Source organism: Suncus etruscus, chromosome 11 (genome assembly GCF_024139225.1).
Source record: "Suncus etruscus isolate mSunEtr1 chromosome 11, mSunEtr1.pri.cur, whole genome shotgun sequence".
Lineage (NCBI taxonomy): Eukaryota > Metazoa > Chordata > Mammalia > Eulipotyphla > Soricidae > Suncus > Suncus etruscus.
Genome location: NC_064858.1, coordinates 93096840 through 93117770, shown reverse-complemented (window position 1 = coordinate 93117770; position 20931 = coordinate 93096840). Strand labels below are relative to the sequence as shown.

The 20931-nt window shown below is 41.0% G+C and overlaps 1 protein-coding gene and 1 pseudogene across 2 annotated transcripts in view; one reads left to right on the top strand and one right to left on the bottom strand.

Moving 5' to 3' along the window:
• Positions 1 to 870: 870 nt before the first annotated feature.
• Positions 871 to 20931, bottom strand: part of SRGAP1 (SLIT-ROBO Rho GTPase activating protein 1) — a 340351-nt gene continuing 320290 nt past the window's right edge. For both annotated transcript variants that reach the window (XM_049782733.1, XM_049782732.1), the window contains exons 19-22: positions 14269 to 14449; positions 12215 to 12349; positions 11749 to 12088; positions 871 to 1713 (exon numbers count right to left, since the gene is read on the bottom strand). In XM_049782733.1, the coding sequence (XP_049638690.1) occupies positions 1336 to 1713; positions 11749 to 12088; positions 12215 to 12349; positions 14269 to 14449 (1034 nt within the window). In that variant the 3' untranslated portion in view covers positions 871 to 1335. The remainder of the gene's footprint in view (positions 1714 to 11748; positions 12089 to 12214; positions 12350 to 14268; positions 14450 to 20931) is intronic.
• Positions 2901 to 4481, top strand: LOC126022895 (zinc finger CCHC-type and RNA-binding motif-containing protein 1-like; annotated as a pseudogene).

Sequence of the window (20931 nt, the reverse complement as noted above, 5' to 3'; positions counted from 1 at the left end):
AATACAACATTCTCAGTTGACAAATAATATAAACTACTATTGATAAAGAGTGGCCATTTGTACCTTAGTTCAAACAAAGTCAAAGCAACTTTTTGAATATGACGTTTAAATATAGGCTAAAAGAAAAGTCTCCCGGGCTAGATCAGACAAAGACAACTCTAATGGAGTTCAGCGGAAGTGAGTTATATAGAGACCACGTAGAAAAAAGAGAAAGAAAAAAACCAAAAGATCAGTTACAAGGGTGCCAAAGTGGAAGGCAGTTGCCCTGGAATTATGGGAGAATCCTGCCATTGCTGGCCTGGAATAGCTCTGACTCAAGAACCATGGCCTGGTCTAGGTTGGCTCAAAGAGACGAACTGAAGAGCTGGGGAATCTAGTTCAGGCGCAGAAGGTCTTACAGAGGATCAGCAAACTGCAGCTACGGGTTGGAATTCAAGTCAGAAGGCTGAGTGAACCAAGAATCTGTGCTACTGGCTTTCTCCATTTCCATGAGGAGAGCACAAGGATTTAGGGGTGCTACATGTATTTGAGGCATCTAAACAGATATCTGAAGGTGGTGGTGGAGGACTGTAACCAAAACGTCTTAAACATGAGCCTGTCCTGGTCCTTTAGGAATGCAGGGGATGGCCTCAGACATCTTCTGGAATATGGTGGGACTTGTGAAAGGAGACCCAGAGATAGTTCTGGAGGGTGGTTTCCTTTCGAAGATTCAGTTCAAACAGTAACTGCAGAGGTTCTGTCCCCCTACCCCAAAGTCTGAAGTCTCTAACCTGGACCCAGGAAATGATGGTTAGAAAAGAAGCAATCTGGGAGGGAAACTTCCCACGGGAACAGCAGAAGGTCTAGGCATGAGCTGGACTCTGTCCCCACTGTAGTAATCAGAAGTCATTGTCAGTCATCACCCCAAGTGTCACAGGTCATGGGGGCTCTCCTCCCACCAGATCTGGAGCCTTGATTCCTGTGCCTTTAGTCCCTGGGATTTTTGGGCTCCCCCGGGGCCACACTGACTTCGAAGCACTGGGCCATGTGGAGGAGTACGGCCTTCATCACATACGCTGCAGCATTGGATTTTCAAGTAAGTCTAAGTGTTTCTATTGTCCTTAAAATGACATAAGATATGTCCAGTTATTTAAAAAAAAAAAAGGAAATTACAAAATACAAATGCCCATGTTAAATTTAGCTAGTCTCAGACATTACATTCGAGAACATAGAAAAGCCAAATATCTCCAGTTATTCTAAGCACAAAAACTAAGGAAAGTTATGGATCACTGACTCTGGTCACTAATCCGGTTTCTGTTTTAAAATCACTTCCTCCGAGTGGCCTTGCACAGGTTTTTACATTGTGCAAGACTTGTCTGCGGGACCCTGGGAAGAGGAGGCCGGTCCTACAGTAGGGTTTGTTTTTGGAAGAACAGCAGGTTTGGGCCGCAGGGCTGGTGGCTTCAGCTGCACGCCCATCCTGGGGGCCACCATTGGCTTGAAAGTACTCATGGTGTCGCTGGAGGAGCTGGTGCTACGTCGAATCTGAGGCTCCGAGCTCCTGAGGGAGACGTTGTGCAAAGGGCTGAGAGATTCCGTGGACGTGGCAGGGGTGGGGGCGTTTTTCACTTGTTCCAGGGTATCCAGCACCACATCGGGAGCGTGCTTGGCTGTACTCTGTCTCTCCAGTTCCCGAAGTTCATTCAAAGCAGTGTTCATTGTTTCTTCAATGTCCTGTTAACAAAAGCCAGAGAGAACAGACTGATAATTAGAAGTAAGTTTAAGTGCCCATATGCTTGATTTCGAAGCAAACTGGATGGCCATAAGCACGAGAGTTTAAACTCAGAATCATCATGAAAAGTACCAACAATGTCATCCCCACAACTGTTTTGACTTTCCTTTATTTCATTCCCTTTTTGGGGGGGCACACCTGGCGGTGTCCAGGGATTACTTCTGACTCTGTAGTGAAATTGCTCCTGGCTCAGGGAATCATATGGATGCTGGGGATCGAACCTGCATCCGTCCTAGGTCAGCCTCATAAAAGACAAATGCCCTACTGCTCTGTTTTGGCTCTGGCCCATTTTGACTCTTAATATTCCACAGACCAAGATACAATGGCTCATGGAACCATATGCCGTATTTCATACTTTCCATTCTAAGGCATTTCATAGCCATTTGGTGGTTTCAACCTTATACACTAAGCCATGACATGCTAATCCAACTTATAATAAATGATAATTTTACATATTGCAATAATTTCTCAAAAAATAAATGTGAATAGGAATAAAAATTCAGGTCCCCTCCCTTAGCAATTTTTGAGCACACTTATTTGGCTCAAATAAATCCTTGGTGAATTCAGGTTAAGCCCTAATTTGTCAAATTTTAGATGGGGAGAGGTGCTGAACTATAGACAGCATTTTTTATGATTTACATATATGTATTTGTATTTTAAGTTTTTTCTTTGTTTTATGGTGATAAGGATTGTGCCTGAAGATGTTGACAGTGCCAGGGATCAAACTCAAGGTCTTACACTTATAACCATATGTGCTACTCCATACTGGCCTTCTATTTATTTTAAGCCTCACAAAGGTTAGGTAGCATTATTATCATTTGGCGAACAGGGGCAAGACATACTAAGTTACCTTTCACCAAATGTTACTAAGTTACCTTTCACCAAATCATTTATTTGCACTGAATTTTCTGCAATTTAGTCAACTTGTGAATATCTAACATATACTTATATACTGGAAATCCGATTGATGATAACTTGGGCCTATAATCTAGCCCTTAATTTTAATTAAGCTCAAAATAATTCTTTTCAGTGTTGTTTTTGTTAGACATGCAAATAATGTACATTGGGTACTAAGAAATTAAAATTATCTGATCAAGAATTCCCCCTCTATTCCGAAAAAATACCAGTGATGGGATCACTTAAGGAATCTGAATCAAGCAGATTGATTTATGCCAACACAACTATGAATGAACTGAGGATGCAAAGGCAAGGGAAAGATAGGATCTTGGGCCAAGGTGGAGAGATACTGATCCTGGAAGTAGCCTTGCATTGAAACAATAACCTTAAAGCTGACTGTGAACTGTAATACTTCAATAAAAATAACTGATTATGAATCTAATGTGAGCCAGGAAATAGTTCTGTGGTTGTGTTTTCCTGTGCTTTACCTCTTTCTGACCCTGTGATACAAGAAGAGATGATCAGGAATGAGCCATAGTTAACAGACATCTCCCACTCTTCAAAGCTCCCTGACCAGCTGACTGAAGAAATTCTCAGAGGCAAAAGAGAGGAGGGCTGGAAGGTCCAACTCATGACATGAAGCTTACCACAAAGAGTGATGAGTGCAGTTAGAGAAATAACTACAATGAGAACTACCATAACAATGTGAATGAATGAGGGAAGTAGAAAGCCTGTCTTGAGTACAGGCGGGGGTGGGGGTGGGGGTGGGGAGGAGGGAGATTTGGGACATTGGTGATGGGAATGTTGCACTGGTGATGGGGGTGTTCTTTATATGATTGAAACCCAACTACAATCATATTTGTAATATAGGTGTTTAAATAAAGATAGATACACATATATCTTTATATATATAAAGAGTCCCAAGCTACAGCAAGCTATACACAAAAGGGATCTGTTATACTGTCCAGGGGGATAAGGGTGGTGGTATGGGAGGCATGCTGGGAACAGGGACTGAGGGAGGTCAATATTGGTGGTGGGAATTGCCCTAATTCACTGTCACTATGTACCTTATATATAACTGAAAGACTTGTGATTCACATTGGTCTCAATAAAAATTATTAAAAATAATATTCATTGCCCTAAATATTATCCCAAGAATTGAACATAGGTCTTAAAAAAATCAGTGAGGTATTGGCCCCAAGTAGAAACATTATGTATGTTTCCAACCTGCCCTTTTCCCTGACCAACAATGTCTTAGACCAGATCTTTTCCAAGTATTGCAAAGTTGTAAAAGTTACTATAATGAAAGATAAAGATACCAGGAAGAGTAAAGAGGTTGCATCTGTTTTGTTTTTGGAGAAAGACTGTAAAACTGAACCAGAGCAATAAATATTTACTTGGTAGAGCGATAAAAGCAAGCATTGCTGTTGACAATGGGAGAGCAACAGAGTTTATCCAAAGACAAGACTACTATCTAGGATAAATCTAAGTGTTATAAATGTGGGGAAAGTGGACACTTAAATTAAGTCTGTTCAAAAATATGCTTGGAGAATATGAACCTCCAAAGAAGAAAGAGAAAAGAAAAAGAAGAAAATTCCTGAGTCAAAAGAAGAAACTGAAGAAGTAGAAGATGAAGGCCAGAATTCTGCTCTGGACAGCCTCCGTCAGGTCACAGCTTTCCAGCAAGCCCAAACTAAAGAGAAAAATAAATGGAAATCCAGTTCAGGAGGTCCCTCAACATGATATGGTTCAAAATGCCCAAGAATAAAGAAACACATATATTTTCAATGATGAGGAAGAAGTTAGTGATTAAATTATATTATGTAAATATAATTAATTAAAAATTTGATAGTACAAACAATATTTGTACTAACAATCATAACTTTCAATATTCAAGCTAAGAACATTAATACTAATTTTTTTTACTATATGTAGACCATTAAATTAAAATAGAAAATACTATCAAATGAATGCTTTTCTTTTATTTTTGGTTCTTGGGCCACACCTGGCAGTGCTCAGGGGTTACTCGTGGCTTTGCACTCAGAAATAGCTCCTGGCATGTTCGGGGGCTATATGGGATGCCAGGATCAAACCTGGGTCTGTTCCGGGTTAGCCGAGTGCAAGGCAAACGCCCTACCGCTGTGCTATTGCTCTAACCCCAGGAATACTGTTGTTATCCCAAATAAAAGGACAGCTATTAGGAAGTTATTTGAGAATTTTATTACAAAATTTTATTCATTTTAAATGGTTTACAAGAGGCCTTTTATTGACATGCACTTCCTTATAGATTAGTGATATTGGTTTTTGGGCCACACCCAGTGGTGCTCAGGGGTTACTCCTGGCTGTCTGCTCAGAAATAGCTCCTAACAGGCACGGGGGACCATAATGGATGCCGGGATTCGAACCAACCACCTTTGGTCCTGGATCGGCTGCTTGCAAGGCAAACACTACTGTGCTATCTCTCTGGGTAGATTAGTGATATTAAATATCTTTATTAACTTTTTTACTTAAAATTATTTTATTACTTTTTAATATCTTTATTTAGGCACCATAGTTACAAACATGTTTATAGTTAGGTTTCAGTCATAAAAGTACACCCCCTTTTACCAGTGCAACCTTCCGGCCACCAATGAATGTTTCCACCTCCTTCCTCCCTCACCCCCTGTCTGGAAGACGGGCATTCTACTTCTCTCACTCACTACCATTGTCATGATAGTTGCTGGTGTAGTTATTTCTCTAGCTGCACTCAACACTCTTTGTAGTAAGCTTCATATTGTGGGCTCATCCTTTTAGACCTCCTCATCTCTATTGTTTCTGGATATTATTACCTTACTCTCTTTTATGTTTTCTTAAATCCCACAGATGAGTGAGACTGTTCTGTGTGTCTCTCCCTTTGGCTCATTTCACTCAGCATAATATTTCTCTAAAACTGTGTTAAAAATTAGAGAATTTATTGGTATTCAACGTCAATAAAACTGTCAAGAGAATTTAAAAACATTACAGATTGTAAGAAAATAAGCTAATTGACTTAATGTTTTTACATCAACACTCCCTCCTATCTGTCAGTTTTACATGTAGGTGAAAACATTTCATTTATGGTCTAGTGCAGTCAAGCATTAACTCAATACACTTGATTGGTTCAATATTCATTCCTTTCCTGGAAGCATAGTGCACTTGCCTTGCAGGTATATACATGGTCATGAGTTCAAATCTCTTGTGCGACACGCATGCTAAGCATGATTCTGGCAGCTCTGATCCTGATCTGGATCTGATCCTGGCAGATCAGTGATCCCTGATCCCACAAATGATTGTTGGTTGCACTACAACCAGGTGGGTATGAACACCACAAAAAAGTAGACAACCCATGCAGGTTGAAAATATATATGAAGCAGTTCAATGGGATGGAGCACATTTTGGACATGTAGAAGGTCTGGGCTCAATTCTCAGTACCAAATGTTCCCTAAGCTCTATCAAGATGACCCAGGAGAGTAGCCTTTTAAAACTTCAGGGAAGGTTCCCCCCCCCCCCCCCAAATAAATCATAAGCTGTGTAAGCACCATGGCCAGGAAATGTGACTTCTGGTGAGCACATGTGTGAATACTCCAAGTAAAGGAGTGCAAACCTTGGTGAGCACCATAATTGAGTACGTGAGCACATAGCTGAGTGTGAGAGACCTGCAACTGAGTATGCAAGCACTATAGCTGGCTATGTGAGCCCCGAGTGTACAAGCATTGCAGAAAACAAGATGTATACTCCCCCTACCTCCTACTCGTGGCCATCATGGCCAGATGTGCACACGACTCCTGCTCATTACAACATCAACAACAAAGAGAAAGATGAGGGGTGGAGGGATTTAAAAGAAGAATATTGGGCCAGATAGGCAGCGCAGTAGGTAAGGTCTTTGACTTGCAGGAGGTTGACCTGGGTTCAATCCTTGACAGCATCCATGGTCCCCTGAGACACATCAGGAATGATCCTTGAACTCAGAAACAGAAGTCCTGAACGCAGCTGTTTATACCACCCAAAGATAAAATATTTAATAAATATAGAAAGTAAAATGATAAAATTGTTCCTTTTTTCTCTTTTATTATATTTAGAACCCTTCATTTTTCTATTATTCATTAATTTATTTCATAAAAGAAAAAGGAGATTAAAATACATGTTTTAAAAAGGTGTAGAGGGGCTGGGAATATGACCCAGAACTGAGCTCTTGCCTTGCATGTGTCAGAATCTGGGTTCAATCCTTGACACTACATAGTCTCCCAAGCACTGCTGGCTCTGGCCCAAGAACACTAAAAAAAAAAAAAGCCCCATTTATTTCTATTTTTAATTATTTTGGGTTTCTGGGACACAGCTGATGGTACTCTGGGCTTACTCTTGGCTCTGTACTTAGGGATCGCTCCAGGCAGGATTTGAGAAACCTTGTTGGGGGCAAGGGATCAAACCTAGGTAAACATCCTAACTGCTATACTATCTCTCCAGTTCCAAAAGTCTTTACTTTTTGAAGGAGGAAAGAAATCTCATCATATGCTATGGATGATCTCTGAGATCACTGTGTTACATGAAACAAGTCAGTCACAGAAAGGACAAATGCCATATGGTTTCACTTACAAGAAATGGTGACATTCTTGGAACCAGCGAGTGGAAGAACAGTGTTGGGGGTTGGGGGAAAGGAGAAATTATTCTTTAATGGGCAGAATCTCTTAGGTAGAAATATTGGTTATTTAGGTTTTGAGCCACAACTGGAAGTGCTGTTATATGGGGTGTCTACTTGTGCTTTGGTGTTCAGGGACCATTTGATGCTGGCATAGAATCCAGATGCCTTGTATTCCAAGCATGCAAGTCCCTGGAGCTATTTCCTCTGACCCTAAGATGATCTGGAGAAATGTTTCCCTACAACGTAAATATATTGTACTGAACTGTATACAGAAAAAAGATAAAAATGAGCAGTGGGGTCAGGGATACAGCTCAGTAGTAGAGCAAATAAATGTTTTGCATGCATGAGACTCTGGTTTGATCTCAGGAACCAAATATTGTGCAAATTCTTTTTTTTGTAGCACCCACAAAAGTGTTTGGACTTTTCTCCTGGCTTGGTGCTAGCGACTACAACCAGTAGTTCAGAGAATAATGTGAAGCCTAGGACAGAGTGTTCCAGCCCTTTAAACTATCTCCCCAGTCCCAAGACGCAAAATTTTTTTTTTTTTTTTTTTTTTTGGTTTTTGGGCCACACCCGTTTGATGCTCAGGGGTTACTCCTGGCTATGTGCTCAGAAATTGCCCCTGGCTTGGGGGGACCATATGGGACGCCGGGGGATCGAACCGTGGTCCTTCCTTGGCTAGCGCTTGCAAGGCAGACACCTTACCTCCAGCGCTACCTACCCGGCCCCAAGACGCAAAATTTTATGAATTTTTTATTTGTTTGTTTCAGGATATACCTGGAAGTATTTAGTGTCTACTTCTGGCTCAGGGCTTTGGGAACCAAGCAATGCCAAGGATTAAACCTAGCTCCCCTTATGCAAAGCAGATGCTCCAAAAAAGCTAAATTTTGGGGGCCATCCCCAGAAGAGCTTAATGACTTCTGTCTCAGAGCTTGGGGCCACTCCTGATGGTGCTTGGTGGATAAAGGAATATCAGACACCAATCTGGACTGCCCTCCAGCCTTCAGAGCTATCTCTCTGTTTATGTATATTTTATTTATTTATTTATTTATTTATTTATTATTATTATTATTATTATTATTATTATTATTATTTTGGTGTTTGGGCCATACTCGACGTTGCTCAGGGGTTACTCCTGGCTGTCTGCTCAGAAATAACTCCTAGCAGGCACGGGGGACCATATGGGACACTGGGATTTGAACCAACCACCTTTGGTCTGGATCGGCTGCTTGCAAGGCAAACACCGCTGTGCTATCTCTCCGGGCCCATACGTTTTATTTTTTACAAGACACACAAAAGCCAGAATATTGGTGAGATGGGGCAAGAGGAGACTACTACTGCTCATGCAGGATTGAGTCACAGGAATCCTTTGCTCACTTTGTGCACACTCCTTATGAACTGCCCAACAGTAACAGAATTCTGCAGACTCTTCTCTTGCTGTCTTGGAAACAGTCCAGGTAGGTAGGGCAGCTACTGATTCAATTTTGCATCCATAAGACCTGGCGTTAACTAAGTATTCTATAAAGGTTTACTTAATCAATGAACTAAGATATGAAGATCACATTCTGTAGCTAAAAAAAAAAAAATCATCCAACACTCCACTGATTCATTTACTGAAAGAACCTATATATATTTTTTGTATGAGCATCGTATTTTTTGTATGGCAGGTTTGCTTGTCTCCACGGGAAAATCTGAAGATGAGAGATGGAAAGATAAATAAGGGACACAGCTGGAAGCCATTGTGTGAGATGACATCATTTTTCAAGTGATTATTTTCATATGTGAAAATCATTTCTATTTGATGCTGAACATATGGATTTGTTTTTACAAGGATTTGGCCTAGAGAGGGTGAGTTGAGCCTGGTTTAGCTATTGAGTTTTCATTCCTATGATTTACAATGATAGGATTTCCTGGGTCTGAAAGTAAAAGGGTTAAAAAGACTTTATTAAGCCTCCTTACTCCCTCAGCCTCTTATTCTGTCTTTCAAACCTTAGTCCTGTTTCACTTGCTTCTTATAAGGAGTGATTCTAATGGATTTCTCAAATCATTAGGTTTAGCTATAGTCAAATATTGCTGGTTTGAAATAGGTCTCTAGGGGACCTGTGTAGGGCTTCCAATACAGAAACTCAAGTCAAGTCTTTGTTGTTGTTGTTGTTGTTGTTGTTGTTGTTATTGAGAAATCATTGAGCATGTAACATTTTGATTTTTTAAATTTTAATTTTTAAAACTTTATTTCCATTTTATAAGCACATTAAATTATTTGCACAATCTAATTAGCTATCCAAAGCCCTTTTTGGTTAGGATGCTGAAATCAGTGTGGGCTGCCTCAGAACCTTTTTGAAAACAAACAAACAAACAAACAAACAAACAAACAAACAAACATAAAAACCTCCACACCCCCCCCAAAAAAAAAAACAACAGAATCTGACTTCTGCACATCCAGGGAAGTCTGTGTTCTTTCTCCTCTTCTATTCTCTCTCACAGTCTGTATGTGTCTCTATCTGTGTGTGTGTGTGTGTATGTGTGTGTGTGTGTGTGTGTGTGTGTGTGTGTGTGTTTTCTTTCCTCCCACCTCACTTTTCTCTAAGTATGTTTCTTTAAGGTCTCCATGTTTGCTTCATTCATGCCTCATTCACTTTAGGGTCTATTTAGTTTTTAAGTTGAAATGATAGCTGGAAGGTATGTGATTTAGACTTCTCAAATGGTAAGTCATGAATCTTCCCTGTTTTTGTCACTGCACATATTTTCGGATGCCCCTGCTGCAAAAAAGAAGCAGAGGTAAAAAAAAAAAAAAAAAAGGAGAACAGCAGGAAATTTCATTAAGATGACTTCACTTTCACTATGTCTAGTCCAGTCCTTAGACAAAAAACACACTCACTCTTTGCTGCTCTCACAGGAAGACAAACATGAAGCAGGGTCAGGGGTCTCAAACTCGCGGCCCGCAGGCCGCAAACGGCCCTCCGTACAACATTTTGTGGCCCTGCCCTTGAGGAATCTTTTTTTTGTTTTGTTTTGTTTTAGTTGTTTGGGTCATATCCCCCAATGTTCAAGGCTTACTACTGACTTTGCACTCAAGGATCACCCCGACTTTGCCTCCTGCGGCCCTCAGGTAAATTGAGTTGAGACCCCTGGTAAACTCTCTCAACTAGCAGTTTACTTCTTATCCATTATTTCCCTGTTCAAATACCATCTTTATCATATACTGAAGATTTTCTATTTCAGGGCTCTCTGCTCAGTTCTATCAATTTGTCCTTTTTTTTTTTTTTTCCATTTGGGGTTTGCACCTGGTGGTGTGCAAAGGCACTGCAGATACTGTGCTCAGGAGTTGTTCCTGGTGGTGCATAGAGGATGCTATATGTTGCAGAGATCAAACCTAGACCTCCCACATGCAAAGAAGCACTCAGCTCCTTGAGTTGTCTCTCTGACCTGGTCATTCAGGGCTAGTCCTTCCTGTTCTTTCAAAATTTCTCTGATTAAGCTCCAGTGGTTTTGAATGTCTTTCTCTACTAATTATCAATTAATGTGGTTCTAGGGAATTGAACTCAGAACCTCGCACATGGGAGGTATATACTCTACCACAGAATCACATCCTCAGCCTCAACATCCCATTTTTTTTTAAGAAATAAAAAAAAAAGTATGGGGCCGAAGAGGTGGTGCAGCTGTCGGATGTTTGCCTCGCATGCAGCTGACACAGGATGGGCTGCAGTACAATCCCCTAGAGTCTCATATAGTCCCCTGAGCCAGGAGCAATTTCTGAGCGCAGAGCCAGGAGTAACCCCTGGCCCATAAACCAAAAAATGAAAAAATAATAATAATGGGGGAATCCCATCCAGTGGTGCCAATAATGTGGGGACCCACTCAGTAGAGGAACAAGGCATGTGCTCCACTGCTGGATAAACCAGGTTCCTCCCTATTCTCCACCCCAGGCTGTTGTCTGGTGCTTCCTAATAAAGACCTCAGGAAAACCATCTCTTGCATTTCCTGCTTTCCTCCACTGAACTTCCCCTTCTTAGGAGCGGAAGGCATGCATGTTGGAGTTCCTGAACCTATTTTACCCCCTTCACTGTGTGCGGATTATTTCCTTCGTAGGCGTTTGCTTCCAGACCTGTGATTCTCCAATGATTTGGTGGTCTTGGGCTATGAGGCTTCTTCCTCACTCTATTAAGCTACCTCCCTGGTGTGTCATGTTTCTTTTTAAATCAATATTAAACCATGAACCAGGGCCCATCCAGTCACAAATATTTCCCCAGGGCCATCTCCAGAATCAATTTTGCTAATGCCCTCAATGCCAGTCCCCTGATGGGGGGCTCTTTCCCCTATCCTCAAACTCCCTCAAAAACAAAGTTAAAAAAACATACATAGAGAGAGGAAATTCTATCAATTCCTCTGTCCCTCTCCAGGCATCGCACACCTGGCCTCATACCTGAGCGATAGTCTCTGGGTCAAGTGGCTTGTGGTCATTGAAGCCCGTATACTGCCCAGACGATGTGGACCTCCTGATGGGGGGGCTGTCAATCTTTTTGAGGGAGTCATGCCTGCTGATGTTCGTCAGGCTGCCATGGCCTGGCCGGCGCCGCCTCTCAGGACTATCACTGTTGAGGCCCCGGTTCTGCAGCAGGCCCCGGGGGTGACTGGCCAGGCTTGGGGACCCCAAGTCAATGGAGGAGTTGGAAAGAGCATGAGGGGGATGAAGGGGGCAGTGGCCATCACTGGTTCGGCCGGGACGCCTGGATGGAGGGGTTGGCTCTCCTCTTCTCCTTTGCCTGGACATTCAGAGAAAGGGAGAAAGCAGATGGGGTCATTGTGGGCAGCAGAGCAAGTATGAGGTGAGGGAATGGGGTTCAGGGGAGCTGGGCAGAACACAGGCTTGACCCACAAGCCCTACTGACCTGGCTAAGTAGCTGTCGGAGTGTCGGTCGGTGGGGGAGTTCATGTCTTTGGAGGAAGACTTGTCCTCAGTGACAGGGCCGCTGCTGGCCTCGCTGTCAGCTTTTTGGCTCAGAGTGTCCGAGAACGTGTCATCCCTGAAAGAGGGAAAACTGAGAGTTGGAGGGGAAGGATGGGAGAAGGCATGCGAGACTCTTTCTTGTCTACCTTCTTTCTTTTCATTATAGAAATCATTTTTGTTGTAGATAACTTGGGAGATTCAGATATTTTCAAAATAGGGGAAAATGATTCCTCATAACATAGTATCCTTTATATATATTAGTCAAAAGAACTACCATACATCATACCTTACAGCTATTACTAGAATTTTACATCTTTTGGATAAAATCAAACAGCATGGTTATATAAACACACATATACCATTTCTTTTTTTAACATTTCTTAAATTTTGACCTTTCTTTTTTGGGGGGAGGGGGCGGGGCACACCCGGCAATGCTCAAGGGTTATTCCTGGCTCTGTGCTTAGAAATGACCCCTGGTAGGCTCTGGGGACCATATGGGATGCCGAGAATTGAACCACTTTTGGACCTGGGTCAGATGCGTGCAAGGCAAATGCCCTACTGCTGTGCTATCTCCCCGACCTCCAATTTTAACCTTTCTTAAAGGAGGCCAAATCATTTCTCACTATAGAAATTTGATGTGGTCTCTTCTCTGTCCTCGAAAAGCTGTTTCTGAATTGCTGCTGCATTGTGAAATACTGTCCTCACAACATTAGGGCTTAAATGGGATGCTTCTGTAAACTTTCCCCACTTAATTATTAGTGCTGATCTTGACATCTCTTTGGATATTTTTCAATGAAAACTTTTTCATCAGTGGAGGGGAAAAAGAGTTGATGGTTCTTTTTAGATTTTAGGTCAACAATTCTCTTTGGGGAATTTGGAATTGAAACAGTCCACAGATGCTAAGGAGACAGTCTCTGAAATTGGTTCTCGGCACTGTGTGGCCCCACAAGCACTTACAGATGCAGCCTTGGTGGCTCCTAACACTGCTGGAACCAAGCATTGAACAGTCAGATCCCCGCCTGCCTCCCCCCCCCCAAATCAAGACAAGTATGGCCAGAAGAGTTCTGGGTTATCTCAACACCAAAAGAAGCCTATTACTACTACTGGAGGGAGAGGCCATGCCCAGTGGTACATAGGCACTATTCTTGGCTCTGTGCTCAAAAGTGACCCCTAACAGTGCTTAGGGGACCATGTATGGTACTAGGGGTGAACTGGGATAGGTGTTTTAACCCTTGTACTCTCTCTCTGACCACCTCACCTTATTTTTTTTGTTTTTGAGTTGCTACTTTTTGATTATAAATACCTTTATTTTTTTTAAAAAAAAAAGAGGGGCTGGAGAGATAGCATGGAGATAAGGCATTTGCCTTATATACAGAAGGTGGGTAGTTTAAATCCTGGCATCCCATATGGTCCCCTGAGCTTGCCAGGAGTGATTTCTGAGCATAGAGCCAGGAGTCCCCTGAGTGCTGCCAGGTGTGATCTAAAAACCAAAACAAAATAAACAAAACAAAACAAAAAAAACTTTATTTAAGCGCCATAAATATAACAAGCATGTTTGTAGTTGGGTTTTAGTTATATAACAAAAAAGAACAACCCCTTTATCAGTGTAACCTTCCCACCACCAATGCCCTCCACCTCCCTCCTACCCACCCCCCTGCCTGTATTCAAGACAGGCATTCTACTTCTCTCACTCAGTAACATTGTCATGATAGTGTAGTCATCTCTCTAACTAAACTCACCACTCTATATGGTGAGCTTCATATTGTCAGCCAGTCCTTCCGGTTCTCATCTCTATTGTCTCTGGGCATTATGACAATAATGTGCTTAATTTTTCTCTTTTTCCCTTGCTCCCCAAGCCTACTGGTCCCAGAGTCCCCGTAGCAGAGACTAGGATGGACATCTGTGGCTGGCTCCAAAGTCTGACGGCTCTTCTCTCAATTGAGAGCAACGTCAGTTCAAGAAAGGCATAGGGAGTTTTCTGCTGGGCTCACTCACATGTCCTGTACCACGATGTACTGGTGAGGCACCAGCCCGTCGATGCCATTGTGTCTGCCTTCCCACCAGTCCTCAGACGCGCGGTGGTACAGCAGCAGCGAAGCACCCTTCTTGAAGGAAAGCTCTCTGGCAGAGCGCCCCACATAGTCGAACTTGGCAATGGCTTCTATTGGTTCACATTCTGTAAAGAACACAAAAGCACATGGTGAGGGCTAGGTAGGAGACACCTTCTCCAAGGCCTTGCTGAGGCTTTAGAAAAAAAATAAGGCCCTTTTTTTTTTTTTAAATATCTCTTCATGTATAGAGTGTCTAAGGATTTACTGGCTGTGTGGTTGATGCTAGCTGAGTCTTTTGTGTTGCTGTTTAGGTTCACTGAGCTTGGTGGATTACTATTGACCCTTGCTGATCTAAGTTTGGATAATTCTACTCGCCTTTGTGTTGTCACAAACAATATGGAATAAATTTGTGTGTGTTTCTGCATGGAGGCAGGCTAGGGTGATGGGTGGGAAATTGGGGACATTGGTGAAAAGAAGGTCACACTGATGGTGAGATTAGGGATTAGTGTTTGTACATCTGACGCTTGAAATGACTGTATTATGCCCATCTTGGTAAAGCATAGTATTATAATACAAAATTAGGAACGACCCCCAAACCAAGGCCCTTTTTAAGATGCAGCTAAAACAAAATATTAAACAAGCCATCAAGAGAAGAGAAAAGAGGATTTTGAAAGAAAGAACAGTCTCTTGCTGGCATCAATTTTTCAGGCAAAGAAAATTAAACATTAGATCTTCATTTCCACAGCCTTGCCATAAAGATATAGTGACAGCCTAATTAAAAAATACTTTAAACTTTGCAATATGATATATAAATTCTCTGCTTGGCATGTAATATCCTTCACAGTGGCTACAATATCATTTTCACATTGGTGGAGATCCCTTGCAACATGTTAATACCATCTAAAACAAGAAAAATATTGTGATATCAGAATACTGAGATGTTTATGCTTCGTTTAATCTAGAAAACAAAATTTTTGGTTCAAAATGTGAGCATTTGCCTTGCATGTGTGAGGCCCTGGGTTTGATCCCTGATACTGTCTAAAAATATCAAATTTAAAAGAATATTACCACATTAAATTTATTAAATACACCTCTTGGATTGCATTGAGTTTACTTATGCACTTTCTTGGCACTATCAAATCTTCAAAATTGCCATCAACACTAAAGATAACTGTTGTTTTTGTAGTATCAGTAATACATGTTGACTCTGATCTATAGAACAAGCATAACTTTGTTTGCCCTAAGACCCCAATTAAAGACCAGATTAAAAACATTATATTCTCTAGGATGGGAGATCAGCAAGTGGCAGATGGAAATCAAAAAATAAAATATGCATTTGAAAAACAAATAAGACCTGGGGTGTAATATTACTCTAGTTAATACCTTGTTGCATATAGGAAAGTTGCCAAGAATAGGGGCTGGGGAAAAATTCAAGTGTAAAGCAATGAGCATGACTTTGGTTTTAAAAACTTCTCATCATCAAATAAAAATAAAGTCTGGTGATGAATGACAGATTTATAGTGATAAACAAGTACAATATATATATATATATTTGAAATAATTATGTTGTATAGCTGAAATTCATATTACAGCTAAACCCCAATAAAGTTTAAAAAATTTTGAGTGAAAACAAAGGTTTCCTATGGTATGATTCCATTTATGTAGTATTATTAAAATGACATATGGTTGAGCAGACATCATTAATGGTTGTCAGAGTTTGGGATGGGGTAGGTGAAAAATGGCAACCACTATAATACTGCAGGATTGAGGGTTGGAATTGGTGGGTGTCTTTTTTGTTTGTTTGTTTTGGGGCCACACCTAGTAGTGCTCAAAGGTTACTCCTGGCTCTGAGCTCAGAAATCGCTCCTGGTAGGCTCTGGGGACCATATGGGATGCTGGGTATCAAACCTGGGTCCATTCTGGGTTGGCAGCGTGCAAGGCAAATGGCCCACTGCTGTGCTATCTCTCTGGCCCCTGGTGGGTGTCTTCACTATGGTTGTGACCATGCAATTCTATGTATATTAAAACTCTAGAACTTAAGTCAAATTACACACACACACACACACACACACACACACACACACACACACACACACACAAGCATCAAAAACTACTGAAATGGGTGGACCGGAGAGATAGCATGGAGGTAGAGTATTTGCCTTGCATGCAAAAGGACGGTGGTTCGAATCCCAGTGTCCCATATGGTCCCCCGAGCCTGCCAGGTGTGATTTCTGAGTATAGAGTCAGGTGTGACCCAAAAACCATAAAAAAAAAACCCTACTAAAATGGGATATGGTGGATGGATCATATTAATGCTGATTTCTTCATTCTAGGGTAGTACAGGGCACCACATTTACCATTATCAGTAGATTGCAAGCATCTCTGGGTGTGACTCTGGCAGTCCTCTAGTACTGCCAGGGTGACCTGTGTAATTCCTGGCATGTCAGGAGCCAAGTGGCACCACATCCTCAGCCCAAACTTATCCTGTGGGCTGAGAATCACCTGGAGGACATCCTCATCACACTTCCAAAAAAACATTCATTGGTCCTGATCTTTTATTAGTTATGTGAGGTGTTGCCAGTGAGGGAAACTGGAGTTTCATGGTATCTTTGTATTATGTTTTACAGTAGCATAAAAATCTGTATTAAACATAAAAGATATAAAGCAGTAAATAAGACAAATAAGACACAACTGAAACAACTCAGACTCTGAACACATGATGGTGGCTATTGGAGAAGGGGAAGAAGTCTGGGAGGAAAGGGAAGGGAAGGTCAGTTTGATTCATGGTGGTACTAGACAGTGTGGTTGGGGTTACGGTATGGCATACACCTTCATCGAGATATGAAACTGTACTTCTAAAACGTAAGTATTATAACTTGATGGCAAACTCATTTTATTTTATAAAGATAATGAGCTCTAGACTAGAATTGAAATTTTGGCTCTGATCTAATTCTGACTATAATTATTGAAGACAAATAAGAGAACAAGTAACAAAACTCCAGACTAGAAGTGCTTTGTGATTCAGCTTATTGTGGTCTTTCCTCCTCTCTCCCACCATCCTCTTCTCATCCCAGATATTAACAGGTGAGAAAACTAAACAAGAACCAAAATAAAAAGGGACAAGACAAGCTATATATACGTTGTAGAAAAATATGTAATAAGCAGTACCTTATTTGCATTAGTGTCAAATTCTCTAAAACAGTATTTCTTTTTTTTAATTTTTATTTTGATCATATTGGCTTACATATCTTTCACAGTAGTATTTTACGTACATATTATCATTGAATCAGGGGAATACTCATCACCAAATTTGTCCTCACCTCATCCCCGTTCCTTTCCAGCAACCCATATCCCCCACCACCACACCCTGGGCTGCTAGAGTAGGTGGTCCCCTCTTTGTCTAGCTTATTATTAGTGATCATATATCTTAAAACAGTATTTCTTTTTTTTCCCACAGAATTATTTATGGTACATAGTGATAACGAATGAGGGGCACTCCCACCCCCAGTACTGTCCTCCCTCCACCCCCAATTCCAGCGTGCATCTCATATCTCCCTCCCTTTCCCCCAGAATACTAGTGCAAAACAGTATTTCTTAACAGGAGGAAACAGGTAAAAATCTGAGGGACAGTAGGGGGCCAACAGTTAGAAAAAGGCTGATGAGAAACTCTGGAGTAGATTATAAGAACTCCAATAAAAACATATTAAAATCTGCCTAGCTGCCAAATATTTTCTCTGAAAATTGTCTTCTATTTTCTTTGGTAACAAATGTGCTCAATTTAGAGAGTTTAGCTTTTTACAAAGTGGATTTCAGTTTCTTCAACATCTGTTGTAATATATGGAATCAATATATCAATCAACAGAATCTGTAGGCATAGTAAGCTAAGCTTCTTATATGCTACATTTAGATTTCCTCTGGGATACAAAAGGCAAAAATCATAAACATCAACAAACATATTAAAAACATAGATTAGCTGTATATAAAGGGTCTGGGTGAATTTTAGTGAAATAGTTTAAATAAAAAAAGAGAAAACCATCCTTTAGTAGTAAATAATGTTTGAGGTATTTCATATATAGAACTACCTTTTGGCAAAGTAAACACAATTTTCAAAACATTTTAAGTCCTTTAGCAATAGACTACAACTTCCAGGTGATATATTAATACTATGATATATCCCTAAATTAAGTGCATATATATATTCCCCCCCCCCCACCAACCTCCTGTGGGGTGAGGACAGGGTTTGGGCCAACCAGGCATTGCTCAGGGATCACTCCTGAAAGGGTTCAGGTTACATATGTAGTACCTTGAACTGAACCTTGAACTGGTTTAGCAGCATGCAAAGTAAGCAACTTATCGGCTATACTATCTTTCCAGCCTCCAAATATCTTTTTTTTTTATTAAAATAAGTAAGTAGATTCTTAAGCTTTATTTTAATTATAATCATATTTTATTCTACTAATCTGCTTCAACAATGCGGAAACATAACTCCATATTCAATGGGAAGAACTCAATGTTTATTTTATAACCACATAAATAAAAATACTAGTTGATCAGAGATGACAGATTCCAATTGATTTTCAACCCTGTCCTCCCCAGGTGACAGAAATAAACGTGTACGGAGTAGATGACATAGACATATCCATAAAAGAATAAAGGCATGGCAGTTTATTAAAAAGAACCATCTTGGGCCCAGAGAGATAGCACAGTGGCGTTTGCCTTGCAAGCAGCCGATCCAGGACCAAAGGTGGTTGGTTCGAATCCTGGTGTCCCATATGGTCCCCCGTGCCTGCCAGGAGCTATTTCTGAGCAGTCAGCTAGGAGTGACCCCTGAGCACTGCCAGGTGTGGCCCAAAATCAAAAACCAAAACCAAAACCAAAACCAAAAAGAACCATCTTATATAGACTCTTCCATGTTTTTTTTCCATCTTTTTTTTTTGGGGGGGGGCCCACACCCGGCAGTACTCTGGGGTTACTCCTGGTTGTCTGCTCAGAAATAGCTCCTGGCAGGCACAGGGGACCATATGGGACACCGGGATTCGAACCAACCACCTTTGGTCCTGGATCGGCTGCTTGCAAGGCAAACGCCACTGTGCTATCTCTCCGGGCCCTTTTTTCCATCTTTTTAATGTGGACTCCTCCATGTTTTTTTCTACACACATAAAACATAGTGCACAATCTATGTACTTGTCAAAGGGACATGAAAAGCTAACTATTCATGTCCCTTAATGCCTTTCCATTTGTAACCTGCCAATGGTGGAGAAAGATTATTTAAGATGATTTAACTGGTATGTATGTACATATTTATCATAATTTCATAATCTGCCTTCCATAATCATTATCTCATCTTTGCAAGTTTTTTTTTGAAAATACTAAAAACAGGATGAAACAGTTACCTTGCTTATTCAGGCAAATGTGAGGAGGTTTTGAATTACATTATGAAGTAGAATTATATTTTATTAGTAATCCTAGTACACCAACTAGTAATTCTGAGCGATTTTATTATTTTGACTCGTTCTACTCCTGGGAGAGTCATTCCACAGTCAGATGTCAATCAATAAGCTATTTATGCACATGGTAGTCTAGTCCTGGTCAAGCAGGTCCATTGTGCAGCTTGGCAGCCCCCCAGACTCTTTCACCCAGAGACTCATTCAGTCTTTTCAGGTCCTGCCGACTTGTGGAACGCTGCTGCTATCATTAACAGTAAAATTAAGTGTTACACGAGAACTTCATTTTCGCTGCGATGATGCGGTGCGACGGGAAAGAAAACTCAGTGGGGCTGATTTTTCTGACTGCCAGGTGCTGTCGTCTTATATTGCCATCATTTTATAGAGAACCTAAGTGCATCTCACTTTCCATTTGGGACCTTGCTTTTCCAGACAACTCCCTCCTAAACCTGTTCCCTGCTGTTCTTGCTGTTGACTGCTTTGTTCTGTGACCAGCTCTCTTTGGAAAACAAAAGCTTCTTTTAGTGATACCAGTTGCAGAGAAAAGACAATAGGGAGGTGATCAAAAAAGATAATGAATACTCTAGTTAATTTAGCTCCAGGTTTTTAGAGTCTGGCTGTGGGTAAGAGTTTTATAAACCAGGGTTTTCTTTCCAGAAAAATCAGGTGAATATGATCAAATGTTATCACAGCCTTCAGCAAACTACTCTTTTTCTTCACGGGACAGACAAGTGTCAGCTGGCACAGGGATAAGCCTGACATTGTGGAAGAGTGATGGCTGGCTGGGTTTTTTTTTTCCAGACTTTTCCACAAGGAAAAGGAAATACTCAGAGAAGTTGGTGGTGAAAAGGAACAACTCCAATAAGGAAATCAATCAGCTGAAGCAAAAGTGGGGAATGATGAAGAGTTTGGGTTCAGAGACTTTCGAAAGCAGCATCACAAAAATAGAAGCTCTTTCATAAAACAATTACTTTGAACAAACTTTGAAAATGCCATTTTATCATTTTAAAACACACAAAACAACAAATTTTTGGGGTGAAAAAAAACAGCACTTGAGATGGAACCCAGGGTTCTGGCATACAAAGTACAATGCATTCCAGCCCCCTCAATTATACCTCTGGTTTCAGAAACTTGTTTTGTTTGTTTTTGAGCCACATCTGGTT